The 16,487-nt window shown below is 35.5% G+C and overlaps 1 protein-coding gene across 4 annotated transcripts in view; it reads left to right on the forward strand.

The window, feature by feature from the left end:
- Nucleotides 1-14,915, forward strand: part of CCSER2 (coiled-coil serine rich protein 2) — a 130,184-nt gene extending 115,269 nt beyond the window's left edge. The window contains exons 11-13 of one of the 4 annotated variants that reach the window (XM_056130493.1): nt 1,169-1,301; nt 6,802-6,841; nt 11,583-11,779. In XM_056130493.1, coding sequence (XP_055986468.1) covers nt 1,169-1,301; nt 6,802-6,841; nt 11,583-11,646 — 237 coding nt within the window. In that variant the 3' untranslated portion in view covers nt 11,647-11,779. Of the gene's footprint in view, nt 1-1,168; nt 1,302-6,801; nt 6,842-11,582 lie in introns of all 4 variants that reach the window. The other 3 variants (XM_056130494.1, XM_056130495.1, XM_056130492.1) reach the window with 3 other exon arrangements.
- Nucleotides 14,916-16,487: the final 1,572 nt, after the last annotated feature.

A 16,487-nucleotide genomic window follows, 5' to 3' on the forward strand; every position in this document is an offset into this window, starting at 1 on the left:
AAAAAATTCACGTTCTTTATCTTACTAGACATAAACCCAAATGACAGCTGTTCAGTAAGCTTAATAAATGGACCCCCCTTGCCTGTAGGAGATAGAACCATTTACTTATTATTTGCTTATACATTTTATATTTACTATTTATTTATATCATGCTCAGGATCAACCCAGAGATTATGGTTTGTTGGGGCTGAGTTGGGGGGGGGTGATGAATAATTAAGATGGGTTATCATTTCCAGGCCTGATAATGTAACTTCATTTCTAAATATGTAATAACTTGATTTAATCCCGTGAGCTGATTCTTCTAGGTATGGCAGTTATTAAACAGGGAAGGCAGACTCTTTTGAAACTGCTTGGTTTTTGCTAGAGTGACCCGATAATGATGATATGATACTTTCCCTTAAATTAGTTTTAGGAACTTTGATTTAACAAGACAGTTTAGTGCTAAGTGGATTGTTTTGAATTCCATAAGTCTAGTTATAAAAGAGTTGCAATAATTCTAGAGTATGGATAAGGTCAAAGAAGTAACTGAATCACAAGAACTAGAAGTGAGAAGTTCCGTAGAGACTGCTTCTAATAATTTGTAATTAAAGCAAGGAAGCAAGCAGAGAAATTACTCATAGTAAAAAGCATTTATGTGCCCTATAGGCCACATTCTTAACATAGTTTTTTCACAACATCCTAACTTGTTTTTAAATTGCTCTGTAGGTTCTTCTGTCTTCAGCTTTATTTTACCCAATGTCCTCTGAAAATTGATTTTAAAGAGGAAAAAAACTGTATGATGATTTTTTAATTGCTTGATTGTACTCGATGTAATCTCTGTGTTTAACACCTTAAGTATGTTGCCTTTCAAATGTTTTCCTTGTTTTAAAAAAATTCTGGATTCTGCTATTTAAAAAAGTGATATGATGACAAATGTAATATACAGTAGGAAGAATGTTTAATTTCTTTTGCATTAGAGCAAAATTATTTTTTTCTTAAAATATGTGAAAAATATCTAGGTTTGGATTATGACAAATGTTAGTATAAGCTGCCTATATTAGAAAACATGAAATCTTATCTTCTTATTAACAGTAATGTTTTTTTTTTTAAAAAAAGAATATGACTTTAGTTTCTCTATTTTTTGGTTCCCTTTTTTATTGTACCTCCCTACCCCCATCTCTCTGCACAGAGTGGGTATTCTGCTCCCTCCTTCTCTCCTTGGCAGGGCTCCTTCCAGGGGATCCCACGGACTGTTCCACAGCACCGCAGACAGAGTGAGTCTGTGTCTCTCACTCCTATCCTGCTCTGGCTTCCGGTTCATGGTATTTCTCTTCTGCATGACTTGTTGCTCCCCATCACCTCCTCTCCCACCCAGTGACCTATAGGCATGAGCTAAACCAGCACTTCCTGGGCTCTTCTCACTTAATTAACACATTTTTTGACTGCATGTAAATAAGACTTCTGCTTAGAGCCTTAGGAACGCTATCTGAAGTTAATTTCTTTCTAATGATGTTTAAATCAGTTACCCTGACCAGAGACCTACTGACATGCATCTGTCTTTAATGCATTTTCTTTTCTTCATGACCTTGTTATATGTGAATGAAAATTGTTTTTTAATCTGGTTATGTGAAAAACGTAGATACACTTATCTTTGGTGGTATAATGGACAGATGCATATTGTTTAGGGAACAGGCTTACTAGACCATTGCACATTTCTTAAATAATGCTTTGATTGCATTTCACTGTCATCTAAGAAATAAAACAACCTTAATAATTTTTTCAAGGGTCTTTTCTAACAGCTTAATAACTCTTTGAATTGTATCAGCTGCTTTAGGTACAGAAGAAATGGCTTGGATATGCATGGTTCACTAACCTTTCTAATTATTTAGTAATTGTTTGACTTTAAGATTGTCTCCATTAGCAGTTTAAAAACTACTTCATTATTTTGTATTATTACTTAAATATACCTGGTAAGTTGGTTATATTTTATCTTTTTTGAAAAGTCACCCCCAAAAGCTCTAAGATAATGTCAATCAGAGTCACTTTTATGCCTTCTCCATGGATTTACCCCTATTGTGATTCATAGCAGTTTTAAAATTAATAGTTCATATCTTTGTAAAGTAGAAAAGGTTAAAAAGTGGAAATTTTTAGCAATCTAAAATTTTAATGTTTATTTAGATAATATTTTTTGAACTAGTCAAATTAAGAAGTACCATGCCAACATGAATTTCAGTATTTAAAGTTTATTATTATGTCTCTCCTTTTGTGTTTTATTTTGCAAAAAAATAAAGAATTATATTAGTCTTCATATTAGCTCATTTAATAGAAATTTAATTTGTTTTGTGGAAGCAAGGAAATTTCTCCTCCTCCTCCTCTTTTCTTTCATTGCCTTTATAATTCTCTTTTTTTATGTCTTTTGCTTCAAGCGAGTTACTTTATTTGTCCTCTGTTTAAAGATTTAGCCTAGCCTAGTTCTTAATGAATTACCCTAAATTGCAGGCACCATTAGGTGATACTCTAGCGAATGATAGTACTTAGGTTTTGTAGTCAGTGAATAAGTTCATTTCACAAACTTAACTCAGAATTACACACCTACCTTCTGTTTACTAAAGCTGTTTGTCCCTGTCCTTTTCCTCCAACAATTTTTTCTTAACCTTACTGTCCCCTCTGGAGCGATAGCACAGCAGGTAGGACCTTTGCCTTGCACATGGCAGACTCTGGTTGGATCCCTCCATCCCTCTTGGAGAGTCCAGCAAGCTACCAAGAGTATCCTGCCCGCACGGCAGAGCCTGGCAAGCTCCCCGTGGCGTATTTGTTATGCCAAACATCTCCATTATAAGACGTTACTGGTGCCCGCTGGAGCAAATTGATGAACAACCGGAGGACAGTGCTACAATGCTACCTCCCCCTCAGCTAGCAGGAAAGTGGAATTTAAAATGTTTGTGAGAAACACCCATTTGACTAGTTTGTGTAGTTGTGGAAATTTTTTTTACACACATACACACCCCTCGCTCCTCTAGCCCCCCTTCCCATGTTTTAGATACTTCCTTTCCTCGGGGGTTCAGAACTGTCCTTTTAGTTCAGCTACAAAGCAGCACTGTCCTGCAACACAACTATCAGGCTCGTCTTTTGGGCTTTTCTAGGTTGCACCTTCTTTCTCTACATCTCATATCCAAAGGGATGTTTTGATTCTCCAGAATTAAGATGCAGTGGCCACCATCTAAGAGAAGAGAAGACAGAATTTCATTGCAGTCTTTCCCTAGGTCGAGTCTCCTATGTGCAGATAAGAGAACTGCCTGCGTGATGATTGTTGAAACGTAGGAGATCCTGTTTGTAGAAAGTGATAACTAGAATGACCTAGTTACCTATGTCCACAGACTTTTGGTAGGCCTTACTGAGCTTGACAGGTTTCTTTAGAGGAGAAATGTTTTCGAAACTACTGTGTTTTTTTTTAAACTGGCCATGTGGAACAGCTGAAGCAGTTTAATAATAAAATTGTCATCATTGTTATTATTTCACTGTAAAATAAATGAAAGGATAAAGAATTACAGGGTCGATCTGGTGGCTTTTAGAGGGTTTTAGAACTGTTCCCTATGTTTCTGCACTAAACATTCAGCGTTATGTTAGTCAACTTGTGATTCCTAGTGCTAATTTTTTGAGAAGTTAATTTTATAAGTGTTTTTAGACAGTTGATTTTTTTCTATAGCAATATTTATAAAGTTCTTATCCTCAACATCAGTGTAAGTGAAGTGTGTTTTTTTTTAAATGCTGATGCCAACTGAACTTAGTTATTAATTTTCATTAAGACTATGGGTTTTAATTTTGTTGTTATTTTTTTGTGGCCAGAGCAATAGTACAAGAGATAAGGTACTTACCTTGCATGCAGCCACTTTAGCTGCAACTGGGGTTCGAATCCCCAACACCGCATATTGGTCTCTCCTAAGCGCGGGGCCAGGAATACAGCTCCTGTGAATTGCCAGATATCACCCAACACCCTTCACCCCTATAATTGTTTTGTGGAAACAAAGATATGTATTGAACTGTTTGGTGTTTTCATAAGTAAATACATTTCTTTAAATATGCTTTTGATTTTTGTTCTCAACAAAAAGTTAAAAAATATACAGTGAATTAAATGAAATTTACAAGGGATATCTCACTTTTCTCAGTTGAGAAATGATTAGACCAAGGATGATCCTAGTGAATTTAACTCTAAAATATGAGATAGAAGGAAAATCCCCATGTTTTTCTTTTCAGGAAATTTGGTATGTATATTTTTTCCTCATTTATTGGTCATAGCTAAGTTATATTAGCCTTTGAATTTCCAACTCTGTAAAATTAGAAAAGACAAAAAAAATAATAAAAATAAGTGCATTTTGCAAATAAAAGACCAAATGTAATTCCAAATGGTATTTATTGCCAGATCAGATGCTACTGGGAATATTTAGCTTTTCAGAAAGTCTATTTGTCATACCTAAAGTTACTTTTTAAATGCTTAACATTTTTCTTGAAAGAACATACCTACCTTTAACTTCCATTTGCAGTAACTTAGATGGAAAGAAAAACTTGTTTTCACACAACAACTGTAACATAAATGTGTTTACTTTTGTCTTAATAACCTGGCATTTTCTTCTTAAGTTATTGTCTAATTTCTGAATTTGATTTATAAAAACATCATATTCATCAGAATTAAATTAAAAATGAGAATTGAATTGTCTTGGTGGGCACATACAGTGTTCCTCGAGGCTTACTACTGGTGACTGTGCTCAGGGACCATTCCTGGTAGGCATATATTGTGGTACCAGGGATCAAACCCAGGTTGGCCATGTGCAAGGCACTAAGAGCTCTACCTGCTGTACTCTCTCTCTCTGGCCCCAGCAATTATATTGTATTATGTACTACTCTTTCATTTAATTTCAGTTTATAGAAGAACTTAAGCTTCCTTTTATATCACAGTTCAGTGTGTATTTACTGAATAAAGCATGTGTTTATAACCAACACATGTGTATATTTAATAAATTTCAGATAAAAGATTTTATGAGACAGTATTTTTGTCTTAGGATAGATATACTCATTTTAATTTCAGTTGTTTATTTGTTTTTTTTTTTCAGATACAATGATGAATTTTTATGTAGTAGACATTCCTTAAAAGTATTTTTAATAGCTATGTAATATTAAATATATTCCAGTTTAATCTTTTCTTATTGTTACTTCCATTTTTGTCTGTTAGAGAGATTACTTGCATTTTAGTATATCCTTGTATATAGATCAGTATTTTATGTCTTTACTTAAGTTAATTCATAAAATGACATTATTAATCAAAGGTATATACTTTCTAGAGACTCAAGATATGTATTGAACTGTTTTGTGTTTTCATGAGGTACCCATTAATGTGGCTCAATCTGATTGGCTCTACCATATGTTCCTAATCAAGATCATGTTTAAGGATAGCACTAACTTTAGTGCTCTAATAAGGAAAAACAGTGACTTTTCATAAAAATAAAATATTGTCCCTTAAAAGTGAAAACGAAGGTAACATTAAAAAATAAAAAATATTGACTTCATAGTAGGCTTTTTTTTAGAATGGCAAATATAATTTCATGGACTCTGAAGTTGTCATTGGGTAAACGATTAGAAATGTGCATCAAATGCATGGTCTAGAAGGCCATCCCAAAAACCCGGGCATGTGTTAGTTTCTCTCTCAACATTTAACCTATTAAGAAATACTACTCCACAGACTGTGAGGTTGTTTTGTTAACCATATTTGTTGTTGTACCGTACTGCCTGCAGTATCTTACTCTGGATAAATGTACTATTCATATTGGTCACACCAATGGAATTGTACTATTATGATGCTAGTTTTATTTTTCTGAATTGCTTTGCCTCCCAGAGGTAGATACTGTTAGATTTTGTGTCTTAGAGATAAAGAGCCTTGAATATTAAGCCTCTCACACTGGTTTTGTTCATGTAGTAAATGCTTGCATAAGTAACTGTTAGTCACTTTGCAGGTTTTTTTAAAACAGCTGAACAATTTAGGAAAATCATTGAACTTTCTGAGTTTTAATTTTTTATATTAAATAACTTTGTTTCTGTATAATTTATATTTATTAATTTTCTCTAAGTTCTCTGAGATATAGAGACTATTCTGAGATCTGGAGGACTAAGCTTACCTGGTTCTCAAGAAACTTTGGAAGCTGTGATAGAATTCTTATGAATTTAGAGCAGAATTCTTTGAATGTGGTTATTTTAAGGATCTAAGCATAGCTTCCATTTTACACTGATGTATGGATCCTATTTATAATATAGAACATCACATTTTATGTAGATAATTGTTAGATTATATGTTATTGATTTTTTTCAGTGCAGTACCATGAAGTAAACTAGCAAATCTGAGTTGTATTTATAGTATCAAAGATATTCTGAAATTATTAAAATGACAATTTCTCTCTTGGAAGAGATTACATGAACTAAACCTCAAATCTTTTCTTAGATATTTGGATATAAAAATAACAAAAATTATTTTGATTGTTTTGGTAAAAATTTTCAAGTGATTCCTTTTATGTGTGAGAAGTATTAATATTCCATTCTGTGGACATGGTTATTTGCTAACTTCGAAAGCATTTCAGCAATAAAGTATGAACCTGTTAAAAATGTTTTAATTTTATACAGATATTAAATTATAATGCCTAGAAATACACAGCAAAAGTAAAGCAATTACTGTTGGCTGCTACCCAGTCATGGCAATGCCGTGGTGTTGTGTGTGGTCTCTGACACCATTGTCCTGTCTTTTTCTTGTCTCTGCTCTCCCATTATGCCATTGGCAAGGAGTTGAGAAGTTAGTCCATTACTTCTCTGACAAAGCGTGGTACAGTACAATTTCAGATTTTTTTCTGCCGCCTTCCATCATTTTTTCCCCCCAGTTTGCATGATGCATGTCGGAGCCTGCATGAAATTCAGGCATGTTAAGATGGCTTCACTACCATCTTCTTTTTAATCTCTAAAATATATTTAGTAGTAATATTAGTAAGAATAATGTACCAGGAAAATAATTTTAGGTAATTCCTGTGTCTGGTTTGACACTTCAGAATATTTCCTTCTTTCTCGCTTACATACTTTGAAATAGTTTCACCAACCAGGATATTTCTCGCTGCCATTTTACTGCTTGGTGACTCCAGAACAGGAATGTTTATAGGAGCTGATACATGAGTATTTATAAATATGAATGATAGAAATCTTTGAAGTGTGATGAACCACAGTGAAGATCATGAATTCTTCTCAGCAATGAAGAGTTTTATGATTGAAGTGGATGCATGTGAGCTTAGATGACCAACATTGGAAAGAAGGGAAACTGTTCCTTCAAAAACCAGAGCATAGCATTTCCCATTATTTATAATGCATCAGGCATTATACCGAGTGCTTTGTAGTCATGTTTTCAGTTTTTGTGTAAAAGCACTAAAGTGAGGTGTATATAATGTTGTTACACTCTTTTTAGGAAAATAAGTGGTTACACTTCAAAATGGTAAGATAATTTACTTAGTATCTTACCACAAATGATAATGATAAAGTTAGAACTAAAACTCAGCTTTTAGTATGGTTCGGTAAGCAGAGTGGTTCAGTACTGTGATAGCACCCCTACATATCTGTATGCATAGTCTAAGTGCTTTTTTGTCCTACTTCTGGTTTATTTTTAGGAAGGCATATAAGGATCCTTGATAATACTGTACCTGCCATTTAAAGCATTGACATGTGTATTTGAAGCCTAGGAGCACCTTTATTTTGTGTTAGTAGTCTGTTACTAGGACTTCTGTAGAATGTTTCTTTCCCAACCCCATGATCCAAGTCATGCCTTGAATTAATAATCACATAATTTCCAATACTCATAGGTGATATTTATTGAGCTCTTCTGATGTACTAGGATAGCCTTGTGTTTTAAAAGTATAATATTTAATTATTGTAATTAGAAGTGGAAAATAGTTGAGTGCTTGCTAAGACAGCCCCCCTCAAATATACTCAACTCATCCAGAAATATTAGTCTTTGGGGAAAAAATATTTGTGGCTTACCTGGCACCAACTAGGAGATGCAGTATTCAAATTAATATCTAATTATCCTCTTGTCTTCATAAACATGAATTATTCAGCTAACCAGTTTTTTAATATTTTTATTAATGTTTTTAAAAACTTGTTCTTACTTGATTATTATTACTGTATGACTTAGTTAATTGAGAAGTGTGTTGATAATTTATTACCAAAGAATCAATTCTGTAGTATACCACGTATTAATCCTATTTATGTATTATTTATCAAATATGTATTTAACCCCCACTACATACCAAATATTAGAAATTCCAACCATATCAATAAAAATGAATAAAATGTGATCTATGCCTATAAGGAGCTCAAAATGTCTAGTGATCTTTATACGCCCTGAAAGTAGACATTTAGGATAGTCATTGGAGATGCTTACAGTTCTCACACAGTTACCCAGTAGTGCCTTCTTCAGACACTCTTGATCATGAAACCCATAGCCATTGCACTGAAAATTCCTTGAATTGGGTATGTTCAAGAACATGTATATAACTAAAGTAAGATTTGAAGTTGCTGAGTTCAGTTTGAAACCCTTAGCTTTTTTAAGTCTGGGAATGAGCCCCACCTTTTGAAACTCCCTTAGTTTCAAAAACCTTTTCTCAAGTTGCAGAACAAAAGTACTTAAACCCTCCATTTTTATGACAAAAAGGAGCTTCCTCGCAGTAGTGAGTGGTTTTTCTTCTGCCCTCTAGACTTGTGAGCTATTAAAGTGAATGTACCCATGGGCAACTTCCCTAGACATTGTTTTTGATGTGGGGCAGTAATATCTTTCATCTCCAGTGCCAGAAACCTGGAATTCATCTTCAGTTCCTCTGAAACAACTTCTTCCTTTCTTGTGCCACCTTCAGAGCCATTTCCAATCTTACCTGACTGTTAACAATTGTTAACTCCCTGGCTGTTGTATTTCAGTCCTATCTCCCTCAGTTGTAGTCCTCATTGACTGACGGGTCCAGAGTGACATTTGAAAATACTCACAGGATTTTCTGATTCCTTCTTAACTATCAAAGTCTGCTGTTGTCTTGCACACGAGTCAGAACTACTTAGCCTGCCATGTGTTCCTTTATGCGCTGCCCGTGCCTACACTCCCCCACCAGTACTGTGGTCTCCATATCTGATCTTAACAACCAGAAGTTCCTGGAACTGTGTTCTCTATCTCCTCTGTGTTTAGCATGTACTAGGCTTTCTATTAGGCTTTCTGAATATTTTTCCTTCTTGTCAACTTGGAAGACTACTCCTCATTCTTTTAAAACTGAGTTCAGAATCTGAAATTCTTGTATCCCCTTTGTGATCTCTCTGGCTGGGCATGATTTCATTTTTCCCCCCATAATGTTGTTCTGCTTAAGACCTGGTCTGACTTGTTTCCCTGTCTCTCTCTAGACCTCTCGACCACAGATACAACATGGTTTTCATTGACATTTTTTCCCTAGGTCTAATTAGAATACATACATAGTTTTTTAAATTTTTATTGTTTAACGACTGATCTTGGGACCAGGAGGTAGTACAGAGGTTATAGCTCATGCCCAGCATGCCCCTGATCCAGCTTTGTTTCGGTTCCCCACCGCCACCCCAACACCACTGGGTGTGGCCCAGAAGGGTCCTAGCACTTCCAGACTGGTCCAGTTATCTCACACCGTGAACTAGGGAACACCATGTCCTCAGGCCTTTGCTTGGAACCACCAGCTCGCTAGTTGGCTGAGAGTTGCCAGCGGGGCCCTGGGCCTCCTGAGGACAGCTTTCCCTGCAACCCACCTGCGCATGCACACGAAAGAGAGATGTTTGATATTTCTTCCTGTTGGGTCTTCTTATCTATGAGAATGTGGAATCTTTCATTTTTTACTTTGAATTCCTTCTGAAGATGACAGCATAGACACACTAGTGAATATGGGGAAGATGCCTTTGTATTAATAGTTAAGCATTTATAATTTATGAAAATCGCACTACAAGGTGACACAGAACACATCTGCTGTGCTTGCTGGAGGTTAAGAGGCAGTTTCTTGTTCAGTTTTCTAACTGTTTATTAATGATTGTTCAGTCCTTAGCGGGCAGCCAGTTCTATACTTATCACTTATCAGGAGAACATTATTTTCTTGGTCCTTGCTATAATCTTTTCTTTTTCTCCAAGAGACTTTTTTTTTCTTTTTAATAGTAGAATTTATTTACGAACTAGTTTTCAAATAAATTACAAAATGGAGAAGTTATAGCAAGCCACTAAAATCGACAATCTTTAAAAACTATTTAAGGGGCTGGAGAGAGTGTAGCAGTTAGGGAACTCCCCCACTGAAAGATAGCTTGAAGATTCGTATTTTTTTAATTGAACATCCCAGAGTAATGTAAGCTGTATGTTTTCTCTTAATTATTGAAAATAAAGCCACACTGTGAACTCGGGAGCAAAACCTATTTGGCACTAAAAACTTGGTACTTGTGAACTATTAGGTGAAGACAGTTTGTAGGCACACTTATTTTTTCCACCCATCATTTAACAAACTGTTTCTTTAAATTTTATCTTAATTTTTAAAATTTGTTTTGGGGCCACACCCAGTGGTGCTCAGGGCTTATTCCTTGCTCTGCACTCAGGATTCATTCCTGGTGGGGCGTAGGGGACCATATGGGATGCCCGGGATGAAACCCAGGTTGGCTGCTTGCAAGGCAAATGCACTACCCACTGTACTCCCACTCTGGCCGTTTCTGTTTATTTATTTGGGTGGGGAAAGGCTGCATTCAGCAGTACTCAGGGCTGCTTCTGGCTTGGTACTCAGTAGTTATTTTTAGTTTTACTAAATAAATGCTCACTCTTCAGCATTCTTTCTCCCCCCTTCCACGAGAACCCTAGTTGCTGCTCTATATGGTGATGAGACAGAACAAATAAGCCGTAGAGACATTTCATTTTTAAGAATTCTAATAAGATTGTTAAAGGTAGATTGACATTAACTTAATATTTTTAAACGTTTTGATTTTTTGTTTGAGTTTAACTTTTGTTAAGGATTTGACTTTCATTAAGTAGAATAGCATGCTAGTAATTTCAGTTCTTGATAGGGGTACAACTTCTTGGTACTTTTTATTAGTGAACACCTCTCAACAAATGTGGTCATGTGTTACAAAATTTTTCTTTTACAAATACCTTAAAAGTAGTAATATTCTAATGGTTACAGTTATAATCTGAATTTTTTTTATGGAGGTAAAATCAGAGAACTCTAGAAATAATTCTATTAAGCTCACATGTCAGGTTTTAAGTACTAGTCTTAAAGGTAGGAATCTTTTGTATGTTGTAGAAAATCAGTACTTCTTTCCCCTCCTTCGATTTTATTTTTTTATATTATTGTTGGCTGCCTGTATCATTTTTTGTTTGCATTTTCACTCATATGTCTCATGAATTTATTTTAATGTTTTACTTTTTAATGAAATTCCACACGTATTAAAATATATTGAGTACAAACAAAACCTAAATGGATCCTAATTGAATATTAAGCCTGGATAACGTTTATAAAATAAATTTTTGCTAATTTTATTTTTAATTTTAATAGCCTCAAGTACTACAGCCTTCCAGCAGCCTTCCCCGACCCACAGACCACGCCCAGGGAAAACTAATAAAACCACAACATACCGAGGTCCACAGTGAACATACAGTCCAGGGTACACATCATGGTGTTGCACGTCTGGACAGAAGCTTTATCCCCAGCTTGAAGCAAGAAAGCAACCAGGGTCTGGAAGAACGTCCTTTTTCTGAAGGTCTTCAGTTCACTAAGGACGAGGCTATGGGTGCATCTTCTGAAGCAAACACGAACACGAACGTGGATGCTCAAAAGCCTTATCATTTGGCAAGTAATCAAAGTAGTGATGAGCAGTTGGTACACACTTCTCTTCAGACACCCCCCCAGTCAAGTATGGCAGACCAGGCTAAGAGAGTTGGAAGAAATCATTCTTCACCAGAGGGCTACGCGCACCAGCCCCAGTCCTCGCAGCATTTTAAGCCATCCAAGTTGAACTCTTTGGTACCTACTCCAGTTTCTGAATCATCACCAAGTAGAACTCCCACTTGTACGATGTCACCAATGATCACACCATGTGATTCAGCAAAACTTCAGCCAACATCTAGTCAAATAAGTCTTGCAAATTCAAAAGTATCTAAGCTCCGTCCCCCTTCTAGCTCTTTCAAACAAAAACAACTGGGCTCCCCACGAGTTGAACCTCAAAATTTCCAGGCCAAGACAAGCATTCCAAGGCCACTAATGAGAAGAAAAGAAATCATGCAGAATCCAAATGGCAGTTTGAATTCTGGGGATTGTTTGGCCTCTAATCGTTATTCTCGTCTTCCTAAACCAAAGATGCATTAAGTATTTAGCCATCACCTGCAAATTTGCTTTGTTCTTAAAAAAAAAAATCTGTTGTATAATAGCATATAATTTGCTACTATGATGCAGGTTCCATTGAGAGCTTGCAAATCTTAAAATTAAAATATGGAAACATACTAGTTTGACTCTTCCATTTTATATCCTGGTTGAAATACATAGCATTTGTCTCAGGTAAACACAGAAGTTTGCTTACCTATCTCAGAAGCATATAGAAGACTTCAATCATATTATCTATCCCCTGCACATCAGGAAACTATATTCCATTTAGCAGGCAAGAAATGTGTGTTGCTAATGCAGTCCTTCTAGGTCTGTTTTAACTGTGATTCTCACCCTTTTCTTTCATGTGTCCCTCATGTAAATATGGCTACTATTTTAACTAAAGATTTGGTGATAATGGAAGACGATAGTTGGTAAGCAGAGTTCTGGCCAGTGATTTGTATATTTAAAAGGTCTATGCAAAGCTCTGTAATAAAGGAGATCAGTCTTTTAATGAGGAGTCTATAAAAGTTTTATATATTTTTTTTCTGGGATCAGGAAGCTAGTAGTCTCAATATTTGTTTATCAGTCAGATTGCCCACACTTAAAATGTTTCGTATAACATATGAACTTATGTTGCTTGAACATCTTGTTTTATATACATACACACCTGTCATACCCCAGTTTTTAATTGTTTTTGCTTTTGGATACATTTGGAAAGCTTGAGATAAAGTTTGAATCCTTATACCTAAAGGTATTTATTTATAAATATATGTCAGTGAAGGTTTTCCTAGTGATTTAGTTTTGAGCTTATGGATCCATTTTAAAGTTTCACTGCATATATTTTAAATGGTTTTTATTGTAATATTTATATTTATTGAATTACTGCTATTATCCGAAGACTGGAAGGAATAGATTTGAAATGTTTGCACAAACCTCTGATGGGCTATAAATAACCATACAGATGATTTTAAGGCTATTTTCTATAGTAAAGCAAGTGAAGATATTTTGAGAATAATCATAAACTTATTTAAGACCTACTCTAGAGAAAAGCAGAATTCATGATAGTTTTATTGCTGTTTCTTTCCCCGCAAGTTTTCTAGGCTTCCCTTTTATGTTTATTCACTTTGACAGTTTCTTGAAAAGTAGATTGGGAAGAAAAGTACAGTTGGAGAGAACACACTGTAACTTATAAAAAAAGTAATAGAAGATAAGTCTAGGGAAATACGCTAATTTATTTTAATGTGCTGTGAAAGTAGCTGTGGAACCTTCCAGGAACCATATCTACTAACCTAATCATGCTCAGGCCCACTCATGAGCTAGGTCAGTAAATTTCTCCTCCTTTTCTCCAAAATCATGTCAGTCTTAGACTTCACCTATAATGCTTTAAAGTTAATGCTTTAATTGAAGTGAATGTTTTTTCAGACAGCCTTTTAGAAATTTAATTTTTGTTTTGATCCGCTGAGCAAAGATGTGTTAAGAGGAATTCTGGCCAACAACCTCAAATTTCTGGAAAATTTTCTTTTTTTGTCAGGGATTGAACCTAGGGTCTCATGCCTTTGCTCTGCCACTGGAGTACTCAAGGAATTCCTTTCAAACACACACATTGGTGACACATCTCTCTTTTCCATTGCCTTTTGGGGCCATGACTGACTGCTCAGGGGCTGTTCCCAGCACATTGGCCAGGTGTGACTCCCAGCAGTACTGGGGGACGACACAGTGCTCGGGATCAAATCAGGCCTCCTGCATGCACTGCCTGTGCACTTAGCCCCTTTGAGCTATCTGCCTGGCCCTGTCTCCATTTTTCCCCTTTTCTTTTTCTTTCTTTTTTTTTTTTAATTTTGTATTTATAATTACTTTTGTTTTTGTTTGGGGGCCACACCCGGCAGTGCTCTGGGCTTACTCCTGACTGTACTCAGGAATTACTCCTGGTGGTCAAGGGACCATATGTGGTACCCAGGGTCAAACCTGGGTCAGCCACATGCAAGTCAGAATGCCCTACTGCTGTACCAGTGCTGCCGCCTCCTCTGTTTACCTTTTAAGAGCACTAAAGCTGGTGCTTTAATGGAAATTTACGAAGAGATGTTTGTTACCATTTAGGCTTAATGTGCCTTTATCAGGAAAAGCATTTCAGTGAATTTACCATTCACTAGATACACAACGTTCTTGATAAGAGGTAAACGACACAAATTCGACTAATTTCATTCCACGGCATTCTGTGGAGAAACACTAAAATTCTGAAAGTTTTTTCATAGCCCAAATATTATTTAGTATAAAGTGGCCAGACATGTAGAGTGCTTGTTTGTTCATAAAAGTGCATTGTGATAACAGCAGCCATAAGTGAGTACACATGGTCTTCCATTGTGAAAGAGAAAACTGATTATATATAATGCAAATTGAATATATCACACTATATTTCCCTAATGTAAAACAGACCCATAAGCTATTAGGTTTTGGTTTATTTAGAAGAAGGGTAGACTCTCAACGGAACATTATTTACAAGTAGGCCTTTATTTTTATGGCAAACTCTTGAAATTTTTTTTAACACCCTGTTAACTCCTACAATTTTGCATACTCTTTTGCCTACGCTATTGCATATGTTTTTCTCCGTAGGAATTTCCAGAAATACTAACCCATGAGTTCTACTTCTCTGTACCTTTGTTGTACCTTCATCTTGGCCGAAATCTCATTAGCATAATTATGCAGCATTGTTAATTGAAGACAAAAATAGCATACATGTATAAAACAAGTGTTTTCCAACGGTTTTCTTTATAAACCATGAGAATATTATGCTGCTCTGATTCTTAGTGTTAAGTTCAAAAATAAGATGAGGATGTAACTGACCTGAATAATCATAGGTCATTCTCTCAGATTGGCTTGATCTCTGTCTGTTGCTTCTGTAGGTTAGCTCTGTGCCATGTCCTCCACAGGAACTTTTCTTAGTTCTTGTGTTGTAGGTAAAGATGGTCACAGTGTATAAATTCTGAGTCCTTAGGAAAAAGCTTTACAGGGTCAAGTTAATTATATATTTGGCTGTTAATGGATGCATATCACTTTACATTTTTTTAAAAAAAGCTTGGCCAAGTGAAATAGTACAAGCGCAGATGATGTTAAAACATTAAAATTAAATAAAAGATGGTAGAGTTATGTCATTTAAACTATTTCTAATAACTAAAGTAAAGTAATAACTAAGACCCTTTAAGCAATTTTCTTTGGGCATATCATTTTAATTTGCATAGTATTTTCAGTCTTATAGGTTGTTGTTTATTGTATTTATATAGGTATTAAGGGATCTTGCTAAGTATTTTACCAAGTAAAAATCCGAATATCAAAGAAAATTTTCAGATTTGCACTTTAAAATGAGCTTAATTGCTTGGAGTTGTGCCTGAAATCTCTAAACGCCTCCTACTGGGTGTGGCTGTCTTCTTTGACGTGAATTTCGCTATGATTGCTGCTTTTTGAGGTGCAACGTTTCACAGAATCCAAGCCTTAGCATGTCACTTTTCCCACTGAAGCACTGAGTTCTTTGAATTTTCTTTTTCCCCTTGAGTATTTCACCCTGTCTGTCAGAGATCACGATCCACATAGAGCTGGCAGCAGAGGTGTGTTGCCGACACAGTGGCGCCCTCTTCATCTCTGAGCACAGTTGTGATGACGGTTTTCCTGGTCTGTAGGGCCTCAGAGTGTAATTTTCTGTCACCAAATGGGCCTATAACAAAGAATAATTGAGAGTGCAGCACATTTCATTTATTCTCCATCTTATACAGTAATTTTTGTGTTTAAAAATTAGTTGGAATCATAAGTTTTGCATGTTCATACATACACCTGAAAATTATAATTATAATACAGATGCCTGGTTTTCTTTTGGGATGATAGCCTTACTATTTTTCTTAATTCTGATGCTTGAATTGTATTTTTTAATTTCACTTCCATATCATCTTTAAATTTTTATGCTGCAGCAATTGAAAGAACACTTTTCGATAAATTATTACAGTGGGTACCAATCTACAACTTGATCTCTTAAAAAGAACCCTTAATTTAACCTTGTAGGGAAAGCCATCTGCTTTCTCCTTTGATAAAAGTATTGCCATGAGCAAATAA

Source organism: Sorex fumeus, unplaced genomic scaffold, assembly GCF_029834395.1.
Source record: "Sorex fumeus unplaced genomic scaffold, SorFum_2.1 ptg000078l, whole genome shotgun sequence".
Taxonomy (NCBI): Eukaryota; Metazoa; Chordata; class Mammalia; order Eulipotyphla; family Soricidae; genus Sorex; species Sorex fumeus.